This window comes from Chaetura pelagica, unplaced genomic scaffold, assembly GCF_000747805.2.
Source record: "Chaetura pelagica isolate M959 unplaced genomic scaffold, ChaPel_1.0 scaffold123, whole genome shotgun sequence".
Taxonomy (NCBI): Eukaryota; Metazoa; Chordata; class Aves; order Apodiformes; family Apodidae; genus Chaetura; species Chaetura pelagica.
This window is the reverse complement of record NW_009953295.1, coordinates 5,677,023-5,697,848: the sequence shown is the minus strand read 5'-3', so window position 1 is coordinate 5,697,848 and position 20,826 is coordinate 5,677,023. Positions and strand designations below refer to the sequence as shown.

At 39.5% G+C, this 20,826-nt stretch overlaps 1 protein-coding gene across 1 annotated transcript in view; it reads left to right on the top strand.

The window, feature by feature from the left end:
* Positions 1-20,826, top strand: part of CARKD (carbohydrate kinase domain containing) — a 49,128-nt gene that overhangs the window by 10,886 nt on the left and 17,416 nt on the right. The window contains exon 6 of the mRNA XM_009997920.1: positions 10,447-10,555. Coding sequence (XP_009996222.1) covers positions 10,447-10,555 — 109 coding nt within the window. The remainder of the gene's footprint in view (positions 1-10,446; positions 10,556-20,826) is intronic.

The following is a 20,826-nucleotide window of genomic DNA, read 5'->3' as shown; positions in this document are numbered from 1 at the left end:
ACTGCCTTCACCTCCCAGGGGATCACCTCAAGGAAGAACATGCTCTTTTTTTTTTTTTTCTGCTGGCCCTCTATGCAGGGGCTCTTCTGGCTTGTTAGAACTGCTGTCATGGATCTTTGATGGCATGACTAGTGAAGGTATGCGAGTGTTCGAAATTGCACTGTTGTGTTTCTGGTCCTTGGCAAATGTCTGTCACTGCCAGGATGCAAGGAATGTTATTTGAGAAAGATTGAGTAGGAGTGGAGAAGGACGGTAATGAAAACAGGCATCCACCTTGCAGTATTGCCAGGGCAATTGCATGTGAACCCAGCTGTAGACCATCCTGGGATTCCTTTTTGTGTGATACCCCAAGATGAGGACACCTCTAACACAACTTTCTCTGTGTTTTTTGTCTAACAACTTCATTCCCTGTTCCTGGGAGTAAAGGTAGAAGAGCTTGGACTGCACATAGAAGCTGGGATCTGGAAAGATGAACCTTCAACACCTGGCTCTGTGTGTTCTCACCACCTGAGCTGAATAATGATATCTGGATATCATGGGGCCATGAATAGTCAATATTCATATAGTCAATAGTAGCTTTTCCTTTTTATTCAGGAATTCTGTTGAATGTATTATGGCGCCATCCACAATGACTTGGTATTAATGAAAGTGTTAATTAAAAGCTGACCACTTAACCAGTTCAGTATTTTTGCTGGCTGACTTTTTACTTTCCTGTGGATAAATGAAAAGCGTGTTTTGCAGAAGGTGGGGTGTTTTGAATGCCGGAGTATACCAAGTCCAGGTAACAGCTGCCTTACTCTTGTAGCCACTACCCTTGGTTTGTGCTACATTTCTCTATTTTCTCAGCTAACATACTCCCACTGCAAACTCAGACAAATACAGACAAGATAAACCTTAGCTTTTGCATTTTAGTAAGTCTTATCGCAGGTGTTTTCTGTGTGGATTTCTGCTGTAGATGTGGGCATGGTTTCTTGCATTAGCGTTGGGAACTTTCTACACAACAGTTTTCAGGGGCTTTTTTACATTCCCCATGTTAATTCCCTGGCTCAGGTCAAGATGAATAGACTGCTTGGATACCTGTGTTGGGTTAGCTTACCCTGTTTTGATAGGTGAATGATCACAGAGTTAAATGAGTTAAATATGAACCCAGCTGATTATATTATAGAAGACGAGAGAATAAATCTATTGTGTGCTCCTTTTGGAAGGGACTTTTTCATCATCTTACAGAGTTTTTCTTTCTGTGTAGGCCAGGAAAAATTGAGATAACTGTTGAGTAGCCCACTTGTAACCTCGTTGTCAGACAGCTTGTAAAGTCAACAGTCAATATACTCCTTGATCTCCAGAGTTTTATCAGATAAGTAAACTGAGATGGCAGGTCATTAATTTCTTGTGGTCCATTTTCTCCAAAAAAGTCACCTCTGAACTAGATATGGATTTAAAACTAACACCTTTTTTCCTGCTTTGTATGGACTGGGAAAGATCACCAGAATTACTGTAAGTCTTACAGTTAATTGCAGAGTTCAAGTTTTGGTTTGGATTTTGAAGAAGATTATTCTTTTCAGTTGAAATACAAATAATAGGGAATAAAACTCTCATGAGGCTGGCCTTTGTGTTGAGGCCAGTTGTCATTACTGAAGAAGCTTAGTTTAGAATAGGGTTCCTGGGACATATTTTGAATAGTTTTATTTGATTTTGTCCTTGTTTTGATGATTTGAAAAAATCATTAAAGTTGAGTCATGAATAGCAAGGTCCTACCGTTATTTGAGCACTTTTAACCAGTGCCAAGTCTCTTAAACAAAGCCCAGGAACAATCTTTTTAAGATTTTTTGACCTTTCTAATTAAATATATGGAGGGGAGATTCAAAAACATGGGTCCTTTGTGAATGGAAGCTCATACTATTCAGTTGTGTTGGCTAAGGATAGCTATCAAACACTTCTGTGTAACATGGGACCTTTCTTTTGAATCAGCTGCTGGAAGAAGTGCAAGAATTCCTGTCACCAGGGAAAGTCAAGGAGAAAGCACAGATTGCTTCCATTACCAAAAAGTTGCTTCCCAAGTGACTTGGCTGCTGGATCCCTATTATACCTGCAGAGAAGATGCAGGCATAAACTTCATGATCTTCCTCCCAAACCTCATTTACACAGCAGCCTAGCTAAGAATCTCATACAACAGTGTGATTGTGGTTTTTCTTTTCCCCTAAATACCTGGGGAGAGAGAGAGATCCGTTGGTATGTTCTGACTCAGAGAAGTATAGTTAAACTGTTTCTAACCCTGTCGTACAGTACCATGAACAAAATTTGTTAATGGACCTGTTTCCTGTGTCCAGCCTTCTCTGCAAAAAGCTGCTGCTTCTTCGCTGTGTGGTGCAGAATGAATCAAGTCAGGAGCTGTAATTGCCCCATACAATAGTTCCTTTCTTCCCTGTTGTTGCAGAGATCCTTATCCCAGGTGATACTAACAGAGGTTTTGCCACCTCCTCAAAAGGCAAGTAGTAAAGATTTTTAGCATCTCTCTGGGGAGTGCCGATGTTCTTGCTGCTTTCTGATATGTCAGAAAGAGATGTATACATGTGTAGGAGTGTTTTACTCCAGTTAGATCCTGGCCAAATTCAGCCTTCTGAACCCTTGCCGTACTGCTGTGATTTGACACCAGGATTAGATTGCTTTGGTATTTAATCTCTCTCGAGTTTGAGTGAAGGCAGGCATGCCTGGGATTTGCTTTTGCTTTTTTTTTTTTTTTTTCCTTAAGTTATTATTATTTGAAGGTTATAGTGTTTCATAATTTTATTTTTTGTCCAGCTGACAATCAGCAAAACAGATACTTAGACTGAGATTTGTTCTGTCTTCTCATGTGTCCACCACTTACTTGAAGTACTCGTGCTTTCTGGGTATTGATTCAATTATCATCTCTGCCATAAGAGTTGAATGTAAACTAAAAAGGGACACCAGTCTGATAAACGTTTGTCACTTCATTGGTTTTAATCTTTAGAAAAAAAGTACATTAGTTTTTCTAGGGACACTTTTAAGTTTCATAGTGAAGAAAAGTTCATTGTCATTTTAACTCTCTTCTGGCATTTCTAAAGTCACACATTTTGTTTGATTGCAGTCCATTTGCAAGAATATTTGACAGCTTCTGCTTATCAAGTCAGTTCACATAGAGAGATCAAGACCACTTCATGAACTCTGAAAATATGAAGTCAAGACATTATATTATCACTATACTTTATGGAGGGGTTATAATACACGTTGGTAATATGATTGAATCAAAAGATAGTACAACTGCTTTGAAGATTTGGATGTATCTAAATGCAGGTCATAAAATGATTGTGTTGATACCTGCAGTGTCTTTACAAAGCTAAGTTTGACCTTGAGTGCTGTTGTCATGTCTGTGTAAGAAATCTGAGAATATATAGTCAAGCAATAGCTGCTTCTTTGGGGTTCTTTCTCACAGGATGTGAGAGGCTCTGGTCTGCCTAAGAGAGGTGACCCCCTTTGTCTAATGTGTTTGGGTTCATTATTGAAGAGGTGGTTGTTGTCGTGGATGCCTGTTGTGTATTGACAGGACTCTCGCCAAATTTTTAGTGCAATAGAAGATGTGATACCTAAATGAGAGTCTTTGGTGTCCAAATTGCAGCTGTGGGAAACATTTGAGGTTTCATCGTCATTATTTTGATATGGAAAATATGGTATGGGGAACATGGCATTTTTTCTAAATGCATACCTCAATAGGTCATTCACACTCTTGCTACTTTGAAGGTAGAGGATGAAGCAAGTAAAGGCTGTGGCATATTAAAATACATCTTTTGCTACAGACTTGTGGCACCAGTGCTTCTGCTAGATGATTGGTTGCTGGTTTTGCTGCTGTGGTGCTAATATATAGACAAAGCCTACTAGGTTCCTTCTGATATCTAATATAACCTATTCAATGGCTGAGACGAAACACTTGTATTCAGTCCCTCTCTCATTAGGGTCTTTTTTTCATTAATTTTCTTTCCTGTTGTTTAATCAGATTGCAGTGGGAAAATAGGTATTGTCTGCCCAGCATTTGCAGAGTAAATACTATTGAAAGATCTTTCAACAGGCTAGAACAAGAGTTACCATTTTGTCTTCTAAACTTTGTGTGGGGGGAGCGCATTTTAATATACTAATCTTAATGTAGTGAACATCTCTTTTTGGTTTCTGATTGTACTCAGCCAATTTCATGCCACCATGTGGTCCCTGAGTTACTATCTGCCTGACTGAGTTGCTTGGTGAGGAAGCCATGAGATGATAATGGGATCAATGATCTAGAATAAGTTGGTGTTTCCAGTTCTGTTCCTAGAGCTGAAAGAGGGTGTCTCAAGCCTTTGAGCTTCTGGAAATTTAGTTAATTTAAAAGAATGGTGATTGAAACATTGACAAATACAGCTGTTCTTGAAATATAGAATCAGTTTAATTTTTATGCTTGTTTTTTTTTGCACTGTTTGGGTTTGCTTTTAATTAATTTGTCCTAACCTTTCTAGAATAATCTCTCCCTGTGTTATTTACTCAGTTTCCAATAATGACCTCACCCAAGATATACCACAATAGTTAATAATTAGCTTTCTGAAATAACTACTTAAATTCTGGAGCTATATATTATGTCCCATCTTTCATTCTTTTGATGTACTGTATAACATGACAGGATCTAAATGTCAGCAGGTCCAACATTTGATTCCCATTAATACAATTACCTGCAGTGCTTGGACAAACAAAATCGAAAGTCTTTCATCCTCAGATCAGAGGCTTTTTCCCATCTTTGAAGATAAGACTCTAGGTTGGCTTTTGAAACTGCCCACTTTAAGTGCCTTTGTTTACATAACAGACTTTTGCAATGGTACTTTTTAATGTGTTAGGAGTTGCCTCAGTCGCACCAAGTCTGCACAGATAACGAGCAGGATTTGAAAAATATGCTCTCCAGCTAGGAGATGTATAGTTGTTCAGGTGACAGCATGTGTCCAATGTCCTCTCTAGCAGGAGGTCCCACTGAGTGGTGTTTTGTGATGTCCAAACCACATCTCTGATCACTAAGGTGGTTCCAGCTCTGCCTAAAACATCTGTGAAGAGCTGTGGTTCCACTGCCTCCCGTCAGTGCTGTCATTCATACTTGCGAACTGTTTCTGTAGCTCCCGGTTACACCTGTGCTGACTTTGCATCACGTTTTCTTGTTTCCATGTAAAGTTTGACAACGCTGCACCTTATCACCGTTGTACCTTTCTCTTCCCTAGAAAGCAATGACAGTAACTGTCATTCATCCTCAATGAGAAAAGCTGCTGTGTTTAGAGCTTTCTGTAATAATTTACAGCTCTTACCTTGGTGGCTTTTGATCATTTGGTGAAAGCCAGTCTTTTAATAAAATTCAGTGTACAGCAAAATTGTCTTTGTTTTGGGGACTGGAGAGGGGAATTACGTTTCAGGTCCTGACTGTCATGTGTCCTGCCACTCTGGGCACCTACCAGTCTAGAACAGAATTTCAAGCAGATGGTATCTGTCAGATATCTGTTAGAAATTGCTCTGGATGATGTTTGGAAACTGGGTGATATTAGAGCAGTAGCCACCATCTCTTTTTTCAGGTTCATTGTTGTTTTTGGAAAGGTTATTGTATTAAGTTTCCACCAAGAAGATACACAGAACAGTGTTTTATGTCAATTTGAATTGTGTGATAGTGCAATACAGAAGGAGTCCTGAAGAGCGTAAAGCTTGACTTAGTTATTTTCTTTGTTAGTTTTTCAAAATTAACAAGTATTATAAGAGGCTGTGAGGTTATGCATTAAGGTAAGAGGCAACAACGAGACTATACAGTACTGAATCCATCAGTTGCTACCATAAGCAACATAGTCAAGCCAGTGCTGTTGTATGCAAAAAGAACTGAGGTGGCAAGACAAGAAGAATTTTTTCAGTGTGTTGATTTTTGGTTTGGCAGAAGTAATCTAAATTTACCAATATTTGCAAAGAAAGTTTGCCATCACCATTTCTGAGGCTAGGTGCTATTTGATTTAAAGAATCATTTTAGAATCATCCATGGAAAGTACTTTTCTCAATACATTCTGGAGGCAGAAAAAAAAAGAAAAAACATGTAAGATGCTGAACACCATACTTTGGCCCTGTCTGCTTAGGGGCTTTAGACAAGGCCAATGATAAAGCTGTTTTGTCTGGCTTCCCAAGAGATCACAGTCTTCTTAGTCTCTGCTGAGTAAATCTTTGTGTCTCTCCTCTAACTTTTGCTAATAGCCAAGGAAGGCTGATCAGGTAAACATGTCTGGGGTCCTTTTTCTGCACCCCTGTGAGACTGTATTCTTGCTTACTTGTTCAGATCTGCTTTGACTAATAGATGATGTGTAACACTAAGTGTTTGATGGGAGGTTATCTTTCTGATTTTGTCATATAGCTTTAGACTCCTCCTTATGCACTAGACTTCATGGGACAGATTACAAACAGATTATAGAAGCCTCTTCAATTTTCCTTAGTGATTCTGTTGTCTTACAGTTGTTATTTACGTCTTTATCCTCTGGTAGTTCTTTTCTGTATGCAGTCAGAGCTTAACAGTTGATTTCAAGACAAGCTGAGACTTTGAAGCTTTTGGGGTTTGGAGAGGTGCTGGTTGTTTGCTTAATTGAACAACTGTTCAACCACAGATTACAACAGTGGGCTGTGGTGACCTGGGTTTTCAGCAGAATGGCATCTGATAACATGTCATATAACATGTAGTGGTTACCTGGAAGTTAAGTAGTTGTTAGAAGGTCTGTTCATTCTTTGCAAAACTACAGTTGCGGTCCGTTACCAGAATTTGATTGCACACATCTGCACAATGTTATTGTAGTTACATGCTTACAGGTACTACTGCTTGGATTCAGCTTCCCAAATTACTCCTGTTTTACGTGTCCATGGTGCAGTTTGTATTTTCAAGTTATCAGAAAGCCAGACTGTTTTCTAATCTCTTGACCCATCACCTTCCAAAATAGCTTACTTTTTAGTTAAAGTCTCTCTCCAAGGTTTTTACCCTCTTTTCAGAAGTTCATATGCGGTATTCTCTTGACATTACAAGAGATTTCCTGATTCCTTAATATTAATACTAGCTTTATGCTTTAATAGGGATCTTGTGCTAGTGATTCCTTTTTTGAAAAAAACCAACAAATTGCTTACTGTGTAAGTGGGCACTTCTAAAGGCAATGCAGGTTCTTTCTTCCTTGATCCCTTTCAGTCAAAGCCTGAAGATTGCATCTCTTCTGATCAAGAGAATGCCTTTTGCAATCCTCATACCTTTCTAGACGCTTAAAAAAATACAGTGCTAATTTAAATTGTGCATGCACGTCTTGGGTAGTGGAAGTGATAATTGAATGGAAAGGTTTGAAATCACGTTAGTAATCAAGTGGAGAAATTGGCATGAAGGGACAAAGGAAGTTAACAATGCTATTTGTGTGAGTGTCATGCACAGCGAACAGCTGAAGACATGATTTTTTGATCTGTGCTGGTACCTCTTTGGGGTGGGTTTTTTTCTGTTTTGAATTCACAGGCAAACAAGAATACACATGGGCTTTTTCTGTAGTCATAACCTGAATGTTGCCAAGGAATATTTACTCCCAGGTAAACCACACATGTTTATCTCTACTGTCAAATTACCCAGACAACCCTTGGCAAGGTTTGTGGCCCATGTCAACTAGCCTATCCCAAAACCTTTTCCACTGCTGAAGAGCTGTCATGATCCAGGGACAGTGCCTGATAGGCAGCTTGAGTATTACCTGCTTTGAAGTGTGACGGTGTAGAAGCCAGTTGACCTCAGGATCAGGTAACTCTTCTGGTCATGTTTAAGTGTAGGCTGTAGCTCTTAAGAGCTAAACTGGTTTCTGCATTTATGCTGCATCCCATGGTAGGGAACATTCAAGATGACACCGCTTCTTTATCTTCCTGAAGAAAGTTTCAGCTTTACAATGTATACTACCTTGACATCTGTGTGTGGGAATAAACCATAAGATGACATGACAGGCTTTCTGGTTTCAGACAGGTTGTAGATAAGGGTTTGTAAGGTGCCCTTAGCTGCCCAACCACAGCTGTTACGAACATTCAGGATCTTAAATGAAGTTGGCGTGATGCTTCTCTGAGGCAGAATTTGCTCTACTTCCTTTACGAAGAAGCAGAATCCATCAGTTATTTTTCAGCATGTTTTTATAGCTGATATTGCAATGTAATAGTCATCATCACAGTTTTAAATCTCTTGGCCCTTCATATGCAGTGGGTTGCTTATTGATGTGAAGTTGCAGAGGAGTTACGTGAACATAATCTTTGTAAAATGCTTTGAAGATGAAAAGCTCTACAGTAGGTTTTTACTATTACCAGAGGCAAAGTGAGCAGGAGTGGCTTTGGACTGTTCATTTCCCAAGAGAGGGCTTTGTTTTGAAGAGTGCACATTATCAGTTGGGTTGAAGACAAAATTACCTTATTTCAAGTCTGAATATAAATAAACTGGCAAACTGACTACCTTGAGATTATTTGCATGAGATGTTTTTAGAGAGCAGAGACAGTTATGGTACTATCTTGGCTCTGTTCTTAGCTTGCATTGAAAAAAAATATTTGTTTAATGTATTTGGTGTCTACTAACCAAAAGTATTTTGAATCTAAACCTTTTGAACATCCTTATCAATATAGCAGAGGTTTTTTTGTGTCTATTTGATACATAGATATGAGATATGTACTTGATACTTATATTTTATATATGTACTTGAGATATCTATATTTCTTTGCTACAGATAGAATAAATTTCAGCATGGAAATAAAAAAGTAGTCTGCATTCAGAAATTATGACATTTTATTAGAATTTGGTTCAGAGACAGTTTTTCACATGCTCAACCTACTACATATAAAAGAACTGGATTATTTTATAGTGTTTTAAATATTTCTTGAATCATTTTTGTTTCCAGCCTGTATTTACATCATAAACTGGTAGGTGTTGTGAGCTGTTTGGCAGTTTGCAAGCTATTGCTGTTTCCTTGTGACAGAGGAGAAAAGGGGGGAAATGCATGGTTCAAATGGAAATTCAACTTCATCTCACTAAGCAGGGTACTGCTTCAGGGACACGGATGTCCTCACGTGGTTGGTTCCTTGTCTGCCTTGCCCTTGCAGCGGGTCATTGCTTCCACCCAGCAGCCTTGTTTTGACAGAGCTATTTTGTGGTGTCAGCACAGGGCGCCTTTGGGGAGCTGGCGTTGCTGCAGCCAGGGATTTCTGAAGCAGCTATTGTCGACAGAGAGGCTGCTGGGCCCTGGCCAGGAGCGAGGCACTGCATCCCTGCGGCCTTGAGGACAGCCGCCTCTGTCAGTGCAGCTGCAAAAGCTTTGGGCTCCTGCCTGGCACTTGCAGAAATCATTGTGGAATTTGCTGATTCTGCCAGACACCAGCTAAACACTTGTTCCCGAGTGGTGTGTCCCATCAGTACAGCTGTTGGTTATGAAAAACGTGCAAGGGCTTTCATCCGTAATAATAGAGCTTTGTTGTAGTATTTGCAAGCTCAAAATATTCTCAGTAGTACTACCACATAGTAACTCCTTGCTTAGCCTATAGGGAGCTTTTTTGTCCCATGCTTCAGTTAAAGTGTTCATTTTTTGCCATTGTATCAGAGATGGCATGGGAGGGAGGCTAAATTTTCCCTCTGCACTGTAAGGATTAGCTGACATTGTTGGGCAGTGCCTTCAAGATATTCTGACCTATTTACACAACAAAACTGATTAGAACAAAATAAACAGTTCTGGTCAACAGCTGAATGCTGTGTTGTGGCAGCTGTATTTGGCAATGGATTTTCTCATTGTTTTTCTAGTGTAGAGAAAACCAGAATGCTACAGAAACCTTAAGCATAACAAGCTGGTAACACCCTTACTAAATAGCCTCATTCTGTTGCCTTTTGGGGAAAGGGGACAATTTGGCCATAATTCAGTTGGAACAAATGCTTATGAAGCAACTGACAAAAAAAGGTATGAGTAGATCTATCATTTTGCTGTGCAGGGTAATAAACAATTGCCTCATTTCCAGGAAGCCACAGTATATACCTGTGAGATGGTGGCTCTCTCTCCAAGGTGTAATGTCTGCAAAGAAGTATTAAATAGGTAATTGTGACAGACTGTATGAATTGTTGGTTTCCTGCTTGGGTTTTATTTTACTTATTTTGTAACAACCATAGTGGATACTTGCAATTACCTCCTTGTTTTTATGTGGTATTCTCTAAGGAATCAATTGAGAGGATAGCTTCCATTTTAACAATTTGCACAGCCATTCCATGTCTCCTAGGTCACAGATTTTTTTGGTAGTTTGGAGGATAAAATTATCTGACATTCAAGATAGGAAGTATTCTTTCTGTCTTGGGTCTGGAACTGAGATTTTGAGAATGCTAAAATAAAGCCTTTTTAAACTTGTCTTTTTTTATCCCCCACTTCCATTTAGTGATAGTCCCAATGCTGTCCACGAGGTGGAAAAGTGGTTGCCACGACTGCACTCAGTTGTCATAGGACCTGGCTTAGGTAGAGATGAAGTTCTACTTGAGAATGCTAAGGTAATGTGTACACCAATATTTTATTCCGTGTCTTTATGTTGAACTGTATGAGCCAGTTTCCTGTCTTTTGCATGATTAGACAATTGTTCTTGATTAGGGTTACTACATAACAAATGAAATAAAACACTGTTGACTGAAAATTACAGCTGTTATTCATGGTCTTCATTATTAAACTGTAAGCATCACTCTGAATTTTAGGCACCCATATGGTTGTTTTGATTTGATTTTGTTTTGATTGTGACAGTTGCTAATTAAGAAATAGATGTTGGCATATTTAGATGAAGGGCTCTGTGTTTTCTTAGGGGCAAAGCACCTGTCCCGTTAAGAACATAAATATGAATTGGAGTTCTGTATTTTCAGGACTGTATTTGACAACTTGTGTTAGGAATGGTACAAAAGAACAGGAACTGTGTCCCCTTACAATAATAAATAATACTCTTAATTATAAAATGTTGCAGATTCTCCTCTCGGTAAAGAGGTAATCCTGTTTTCTGTCAAGTCTTAGAGGAGAGTTGAAAACAGAAGCTTAGATAGTCCTGTAAATAATATGTACTTATACAACCATCCAGATGATGTCCTGTATTACTGTCCAAACATCTTTGTACATTCAGAGTATATATCTCAGTCTAATGTCAATCTAATTTTGTACTTTTTTTTTTCCTGAGAAGTGTTACTGAATTAATCAGTGGTACTAACAAGTGGAATTAATATAATTTACAGAAATGCTGACAGTTACATGGTGAAATTGCAAAACAAGGGAGGCAAGAAACTGGAGACCATACTATCCAAGTAGTTTAGAGTACCTTGAGAGCTACAGAGAGTGGTTTTACTAGGCTTCTGTTAGAGAAAGTTGCTATTGGAGCTCTTTGCTTTAATTTTCAAATGTTTGGTTTATGATACAGAGATGGAAAGCTAGTAAAAAGCATGGATTCAGAAAGAAAAAAAAATAAATTTGCTATAGCTGATCAAGAAATCAAATTCTATTTTGGATTAAGAATTTCAAGACAGATTTTATTCTGTTGTGAAAACATTTTTTCAAAATTCTTTTACAGAAAAAAGAGGCAATGATTTTTCCGCTTTTCTTGATAAAGTTGTTTTTTTTTAAGGAAGACGATTTTAAACAAAATAAAATAAGAATTAATTTAGCATATCTATGATGCCTAACATAAGCTTCTTTTATATCAGAATTCCATTTGGATTTTAGAAATACCTGTCAGTGTGCTTATTTGTATTACAGAAGTATCTGGAAGATTTCTTGATTGGTTGGGTTGTTTGGGTTTTTTTCATCACTGCTAAAAATAATTTTGCTTTCTTAGTGAATAACAAGCATACTTTTATTTCAGCCTGACTGTCTTGTGTGAGCTAGCTTAAAGTTAAAGAAACAAACCCAGCATTTAGAAGTTACTTCATGCTAAAATCTCAGGCCATGTTCATATGAGCTGTGGATCTGACCTTATTAATTTCAAGTCACATTAAAGCTCAGGTTCTTTGTCTTCACTGTAATTATGTAAATGTTCATTAGTTGTCGAATGCTTTTTGTTTTTATCCAGCTACCATAATCTTTTAACTTTTTTGTTCCGCCAAAATCTTTGATAAGTGCATGTAATAAGTGACAAGTGAACCCTGGTTGTCTGCTTCAGGAAGACTGGTGCTTCTCTGTGCTGAGGGAAGACCGAGTCTCCCTCTTACTTCAGCGGTGAATGTTAACATTTGTATCACTCTTCACCTCCCAGGGAAAAAGCAAGTGGTGGTAGTGTTACTATTTTAAACTTTAATAGGAGGCTGGCTTGCTGTATAACTTTCTGTTTTCCCTTTAAGCTAACCTCAGCATGCTGTCACATGGATAAAGTGCTGAGATGGAGATTAGTGTCTGCTTTCTGGTCAGGGTTTCATATCAGAGTGGCAGTTAGGATGGGAGGGAGCTTTCCCTATACCCTCTCCTGCCCCATTAAAGTGCTGAGGCATAGTGGTGTCACCTCTCTGATGCTGATGGCAGTTCATGTCAGTATTGTGCCAGCACATTATTGTGCCAGCACATTGCCAGTGAATGTGCTTGTCCAGTCAGTCATGTATTTGGGCTACTTCTGTCTACTGAGCATTGAGAAATTAAGGTACTAATGCAGTATCCTGCAATTTCTGGTACACAGCACATGGACAGCATTTTGTTGTGGAATACCTCAATTACTTGTTGGCCAGATGGTGTATCTTTTCTCTCCAGATCAAGGAATGCTTTGCTCATTCAACATCTTTACTATGTCACCTGCCTCGCTCATGCTTAATCCCTGCAATGTGTGCACTGTGGCATTTCAGCTCCTGTCAACATTCTGATGGGAAAGAAACACCTTGTTTCCTTTCTTTTTTCTTTTTTTTTTTTTTTTTTTCTTGAGAGCATAGTAATACTCTTTGAATACATCGAGTTCCTGTGATTGTCTGCTTTTGGCTGTAAATCCGTTTTCTAAGTCCTGTTACAAGAAGCCACTCTACGAGTTATATCACTCTCTCATATGCCAGTTGTGTGGGTCTGTGCCAAAACCCTCACGTGCTGTTCCTCAGTTGGCTGGATGAGAGCTGGTGCTCTGTGAGCTCTCTAGCCATGGATTTGCAGGACAAGCTGCAGCTTGAGAAGAATCTTTTGAAGAAAGCATTTGTTGTGTCCTGACAGCTGTGCAGCTTGATCCTATGCAGATGTGGCAATCTTGGTATCGGCCTGGCTAGACCCTCCAACTCCAGAGCAAATAAGCAGTCCAAGCTATTTCTCTTCAGGAGAAAGGAGCAAAAATATGTTTCTGTTCCAGTTTTTGGTTCTGGAGTGTGCATATTGAAGCATCTCTCCTTTCTGTTCTACTTCAAACTTCTAACATGCTGTTACCTCCCATGGTGTGGAGTTGGGTGGAGTTGGGTGTGGAGCTTGGCCACCACAGCCAGCTTCCTTGTAGGCAATGTCAGGCCATCTGTTTTACCTCAGTGTCCGTGATTGATTCTGGTCAGAGACAACAATACCATTACCCCTCCAAGTTCACCTCAGTTGGTATGCTGCTGGTGGTGGTTTAGACTCTGTTGAGAAAGAGCTTTGCTGCCATGTGGAAACAAGGTCAAAGTCCCTACAACTGTCCTCTGTCAATGCTTAGAAGCAGTGTATTTCCAAAGCTATTGGATGTTTTCCTTTCTTAACACAGCAGCAATATTATGCATGTCCCTATCATATCTACCCATCACAGCATTATTCATTCAGCCATTCCAGGAATGTTTGCACTTCTGGACTTATTCTGATCTGATTTTTCTTGTAGTCTGAGTCTTGGAAGTAGGGGAATTCCTGCCTGTACCATCAAGAGCTGCTTCTCAGGTTTGTGAGAGAACCAGGTTCATGTCATGCAGGGTGATGAGTACAACTCCCAAGAGTTGAAATATTATATTCCTTGCTTAGCCCTTGGAGGGAGGAAACATTGCTGCTTAATACTTCAGGGTGTTCTGCATCCTGCTTTGCTGTGTCCTGTATCAGTTTCCAGCCTCTTGTCATCTCCTTTCTCCTCCTACTCCTTCTGGCATGAGTAAGATGTTCCTCTCAGATTTTCTCCTCTGAGTGTGGTGAATCTTTATTGAATACATTACTGGCTTTAGTGGAATAGTAGTTACCATTGGGATCAGGTAGAGAAAAGCGTTCCTCCTTACGAAGAGCCCTATCCTTAACTGAAGAAAGACTTTGAAGTCAGAATTGTCACTGGCTTCCTTGCCTCTCTTACTGAAGTGTTAGCACTGAATCCTGGGCTCTGCCACTCTGGTCTTGCCAAGTTTTGTCTTGCAGCAGTAAAATTAGATTGGTGTTTTAAGCAGAGCATGCTTGCATCCCTCATCTAAGAGGGGTAATGTTTAATAGCAAGAGTGGCTCTGTGTAACTCAGATGACACTGTAAAATCAACTGCGTTATTGAACAGCATACTTGTTCCTCTTGCTCAATTCTCAGTCTTTGTTATAGCTCCAAGAACATGTCCTGAATACCAGCCTGGGTATTTGATTGAGGCCCTTTCCAGCTGACATTTCTGCCATTGCCATTACTGTTTCTTCACCCCCAGCCTCCTCATCCTTCAGCCCTACCCTCATCTAGTCATTTACCCTTAAAGATCTTTGCTGTTATGATCTAAATTTAAGAAATCGCATTTTCCGCCCCTACTGTGTCATCTTAAGGTTGTGTGGAAATGTGTTGGTTGTAGTTAACATCTGGCCAAAGGGTGAAAGTGGTTTGGAGCTATTGTCATAGATCACCTCCACTGAATGTACCTGGAGAGATCCCATTTGAAGTTTTATTTCACATGAATTTTCAGTTCCACCTGAACTGAGGTATCAGCAGCCTTTTTGTGTTTGTGTTTTTTTGTTGGTTAGATTAATTTCCCCCATTCAAGCCTCATGCCCTCAGGATTTGGGGGACATTTCAGAGCCTTAATAAATTGTGTGAATGGGACCAGGTGCTTACTACATTATCTGGCCTACTGAATAGAGAGCCACCATTTGTTGTCATAACAGTCCTTTAAAGATAAATCTGCCACTGTGGGCTTGGAGAAGCATTTTCCCCTTGATACCTAAGTAGCCTCCTGGGTTCCATTTATTCCAAGTATAAAACACCTGAGAAGCATCCCAGGCTAATGCTGCAGTTGATAGTTGATCCCAGATAATGCTGCCTGTGGTACCTACCACCATGTATGAGTATGAATAAAAGGATGTGTTAACTCTTTGAAATCTTTGCTCACGTTGACTCAAGTTAACAGAAAAATTATGTACTGGAACATTTTTTAATGTGTGTCACATGCATTTGCTGCTGGTCCTGTTTATGTGCTGTGGAAAGTCCTCTTTCCATGTGAAAATGTGCATAAACTGCCCTTCCCCCAACCCTCAGGATTGATGCATAATACCAAAAGTGTTACCTAGTGAAAAACTACTCTCTTACTAGCCAAGCCTCATGACTTTTAAACAGTCTGAGGAGAGTCAGAATTTGTGGACATCTTCAGCAAAGATGAGGCAGTTCTTTCTCTGTGATGGTAGTACTGGTGCAGATAAAGCTTGGGAACCCAGCTCTAGGCAGAGAGAGCCTCCTGGTTATGCTGAGAACTGTTAGTATTCTGTGGCTTCCTTGCAAATGTCTTGATTAGAAAAACAGTGTTTGAAAATATGCTAACAGGACTTTAAATACAGGTTTATGCAGCTTGCAAGCAGAATTTGTTTTCTAATATATGTAATGGATCTTGATGAAAGTCATTCAGAGTGAAGTGAGATGCTTATTTGCTTTCTGTGTGCAGGCTTATATTGTTTAATTTGATTTTGATACTTGAAAGCATTTATAAGCAAAATGTTGGAATTGGATACCTTTTCAACTTGTTCCAAATGTCATTCATCTCAAAACCCTAAAAACTTAGCAGTGATAAATTCCAGAATTCAAGTTTGTTTATTTGTTTCATTTTAAGACAAAAAGCCAGCAGCTGACCATGAATATCTTAAGCCAAATCTAACATTAGCATAATCAACCATAAATTGGAAATCTTGTAGAGTTCACTTGGTGAGTGCAAATATTCAGTGAATGAGCAGCATGTGAAAATTTAGTGCCTTTATTTATTCTGATTATTTTTTTTTATCTTGGATTGAACAAAACAGCATTATTGCTTAAACTGGATTTGAATGTGTTTAGGGATTAGAGGCTATAAATGTAGCTTCTGAAGTGGTATCTGGTTGATCATAAATGGAGGGGGGGGCATAGCTAAAAAGAAGTGCTCTGGAGTTTTTGCTTAACTAGGACAGAGGCTTTTGCTTTGTATTCTTGTGTTCCTTTTATTTAGGCAGATACTAAGAAACTGTTAGCTGCAGCTTTCCTCCAAGTTTGGCAGCAGGTGATCTCTGAATTCAAAGAGGGAATCTACAAGTGGATCATCTTCATTTTTAAATTATTTTTTTTTTAATGTAGAATGAAACAGTTTTGATTAACTGCCATCTACAGTATCTTCAGCTTTGTTTGTTGTAACAACAGCTTTTAATATTTCCCAAAGTAGTCAGCTTGATGATGTACTGGGATACTCTTTAAAGTCCTTATCACCCTCTGCCTGCCCTAAATTAAATATTTTCCTGTGCATCTGAAATTCTGTTTTGGAAAACAGATGCTAGTGTGTGGTACTATGTTTAAAAAAAAATAATTAAATTGAACAGAGCATAAACCAGGAGATAAAGAAGCTATTGTTTCGAAGAGAGGATATTTGTCTCTATTATGTGACTCTTCATTCAGGTAGTACCAGTGGTGGTCAGTAGTTAATCATTTATTATGTGAGGTTTGAGAGCTTAGTGGAATGATTAATGAGCTAGTGATAGTTATACATACAGAAATACAGAAGGTAAAACTGGGACAATTAGGCTAGTTAAAAGTGATTTATATAAACCCTGCCCACAAAGTGAGATTTTGATTGATATTTCTGAGTTGTGAAAGGAGGATGAATTCTTGGATTGGTTTGTGGTTACTAATGAAAGCAAGTTTCAGAGTTGCCTGCATGTTTCCCCCAGTGGGTAAATAAAAAACCAAAAACAGTTATTGAAAATACGGCTCTACTGGGAAGGATCTCAAGCAATGGAACTCCATTTTAAACATTTTTCAAAACCTCCTGTGTCAATTGCATTCTATTTAGAGAAGCTTCCCTGCCCCCCCCACCAACCCTGTCTATAGCCTTGAGCACAGCCTGAGCTTGGGATATTTGCCTACCTCTGGCTGTGTAAGATTACAAACTTCTGCTTGCCAAGCCCATTTTCCAAGCATCTCCAGCACAGAGCTGCATCCTGACCTCTATGCAGCTGAGTCCCTGCTAACTTTGCATTTATTCAGGCTTGGAGCAAGGAACACAGAAATGCTTCCTATGGTTTTCAGCGCCTGTTTGTAGGAATTGGTTCGCAGTGTGTTGGAGTCTAACTTTCTTTGTTCCTCCTGAGCACCTTGGGGAGGCAGGTGTGCAGAAATGCTTCCAGCTGCAGCATTTGCAGGATAATTTTAGCTGTTTCTCCCTCTTTATCTCTATTCCAGACAAAACCATGGATTCAGGATTGTTGGATGAGACCAGCATCCATGCAGAAAATAAATAAGTGGCATTTCAACAGCAGTTTCTGATCCTAGCTTTCAGTAGTGTGTTCTTTGTAAAAGGGGCTGCCACTCCATTTTGATTATTTAGGGTTGCATGAGACATAACCAGTGCCAGGTTATGCATATTTGCATGTCTCTACCCACCCAGAAGCTAGTCACTCTTGCTGCATCTCAGAGTCTGGCTACTCCAGTATAGTCAGCCCGGAGCCAGGTCAGTCGAGTGTTGTCCAATCAATAGCACGCACTGGAGCAGCGGAGCTAGACTGCGCTATCAGTCACCTTAATGTAACCAGCATTGCTAAAGGTAGTATTGGAGCTTCTAGAGAATGAGCCTTTTAGTCTCTCCTGGAACAGCCCTTTTGGTTAACCTGCCCATGCAGTACAGCGAGGATAGCATTGACTTATTCTGCAGGCCTTAGCTGGCTGGAGTTTCACACATGTGAATGCAGGTGCAGCGTTCCACTGGCAAGGCACATACTGTCCAGATGCAACTTCCATTTGGACAAGTGAGGATATTACTTTCTCTTCAAAATACAGTTCTTAACAAGTTTTATGGGTGCAAACTGTTGTTTAAAGGACCTCGCCGGCTTAGCAGCCCTCCTCAGATACTTTACCTTGAAACATCTAGCAAAAGATTTAATTACATATTTGGCATTTGCAGGTTGCAGTAGAGTGTGCTTTGGGTGGGCTGAGGGCAAGGTTATAGTGCTTCCTAAAGTGTTTGGGTGTCATCGTAGTCAATGCTATCCATTTTTATGGCATGCTGAAGCTTGAAGTTCTGAGTACATGGGTAAGGAATTTTGCCATGAGTATGTCAAAATATGACTCTTGAAGGGACCTGGGAAAAGCAGTGTTCGTTGCTGGTGTCAGTAAAGGAAGCCTTACCTGCGGTATCTTTCCTTTGCAAAGTAGAAAGATGACAGTGTGATGCATCCTTAGTGAAAATGAATTACTGTTGCAGGATAGATGTTGCTTTATGTGCTGCTATTGTGGTTTTCTGTTTATTTCATTAAAATTCAGTCTTCTATTTAAACTACTGGCTCTAATTTCCTGATTCTTCCCTTTGTAAACACCAAATGCCAAAGTTATTGTGTAGCTAAACCAGTTCATCAGGAAAAACATAAGTAGCGATATGGCTATTAAAAATCATTGCAGGCACTCTGCTGCCAATCCACATCTAATTAAAAAACCTGAAAAGCACATAAAACTGTACATAATCACCTTTCTGAGGAGCTGTGGAGAGCCAGTTTATATGCTGCTGTATGTCAGCAGAATAAATTGCTTATGTGTGCTACTGCTGGCTTATGGAGAAGTCCAAACTGACTGCAGAGTTTTGCAAGAGGCTGTGGGTGAGCACTATGAGTGCAGCACCTCCTATCTGCTCCTGCTGCCTCAAGGTGGCTGCTCTGTGAAGATTTCCATGGCTGATTAGATATCCCTGGAGCATACCTGGAAGCTCCGTAGCAATTTATTCCGCCTTCACGTGTTCCCCCAATTCCCCTCCTAGCTGATTTTTCTGCAGCCAGTGTCTTAAACTGGTTTATCTTGGCTCATGCTCTTTTAAAACAATAATTATGGGAGCAAGAGTCCTGGATGTCAGTATTAGTGCATTGCAGGTCAGTGTGGTATTTCATAGCAAAGCTGCAGGCTGTCAACTGGATAAATCGTATCATGCTTTTCTGCATCACTGTGCCCTCTTTCAGTAGTGGCCTGTCCATTTGTTCCTTCCTCCTTAGGTTCATTCCAGCCTGAATGATTCTGATTTCATGTTGATGTGTTCAATGTGTGTGTTGTTTTTACTGTGCTGGGGACCTTGAGTTGGGAAACTTTTAAATTTTTTTTTAAATTTAGTTTTCAAAAGAAGATTGTAATTTGGTTTTGGGAATGTAGTTTTGCAATTCCTATGTGAAAGCTGAGACAGAGAACACAGATTTATACTAAGATGAATGCATTTCATCTCAAGGAATAGCATATGATAATAAGTAATTAAAACACATAAATTCTTCATCCTTACTTTGTCAGTTTTCTCAATTACAGTAAAGAGTTACCTTTATCCAGATAGAGCAGTGGTTTCTACTGTGACACAAATTCTTTTTCAGTTCTTATTGAGCAGGTTGCTTGCATACAAGTCCTGGATTCCCAGTCACAGAATAAATATATTTTTAAAAATTGTGTAGAGTGGGAGCAGATTCAGGTTAATTTTACCCCTTCTGGCTCTCCTCCCCGCAACCACCTCCAACAAAAATTGCAGTTGCTGAAGTACTATTGTAGGCATTCCTAAATGTCAAGTATTTGTGGGAAGTTGTCCAAAACAGCACTTTCATGGGATGTGTGAATCCCAGCTCATTTCCTCTTTAGCTTAATTAGGGTAGAAACTTAAACTTTGGGTTTGAGTTACTAGGAGAGAAAACTCTTGTTACAGATTTATTCTGTCATGAGTTCTGCAGTCTTGTAATACAGTTCACTATTGCTGATTTTAATCACAGCAGGTTGGAACCAGTTTCCGTTTTTGCATTCAAATGTTGTGGGCTGTGGAATCACTATTTCAGAGTCACCAGCTATTTAGCTAACTCATATAAAGCAGAATATCTCTGGCAAGAGACTGCCCAAACCTCTGTTATTAGGATTTCCTATATGAAAGGTGAGTGGCTGAAATTAGGGCCTGGCTGTGAATATCACAGAGGAAGGATCTGAATTTCAATCTTTGATATCTTAGCTGACCATTGTCGCTGTAGGTCATGAGGCTGGATGGCAGAAGCACATCACTCTCCTCCTCGTTGTCCTGTCTGCTTCTGGCTAGTGCCAAGGTTGCCCTGTGTGTCCATTTCTGGATGTCTTGGAGTACTTAGAAGTTGAGTGAAGGAAGTGGTCCTGCCTCGTTCTGCACCAAATGGAACCACCACTGTTGTGGTATAATACATTATCTGCACAGAAAGGTAGTCCATTGGAAATCTCCAAGATCTTAACACTCAAAGTCTTGTTTGAAGGGAAGGGGCAATGTCTTGGGTTTTGTCATTGATACCTGTATGTGTTGCTGCTTACTTGTGTGATTGGTGTTTGGATTCAGGTCTCGGAAACATTTCTTAGAAGAGAACATTGGTAATTAAAAATACTGAATTCTTTTAAATGGAAATGATTGTTGCATGGGATAAAACTAAACAGATCATTC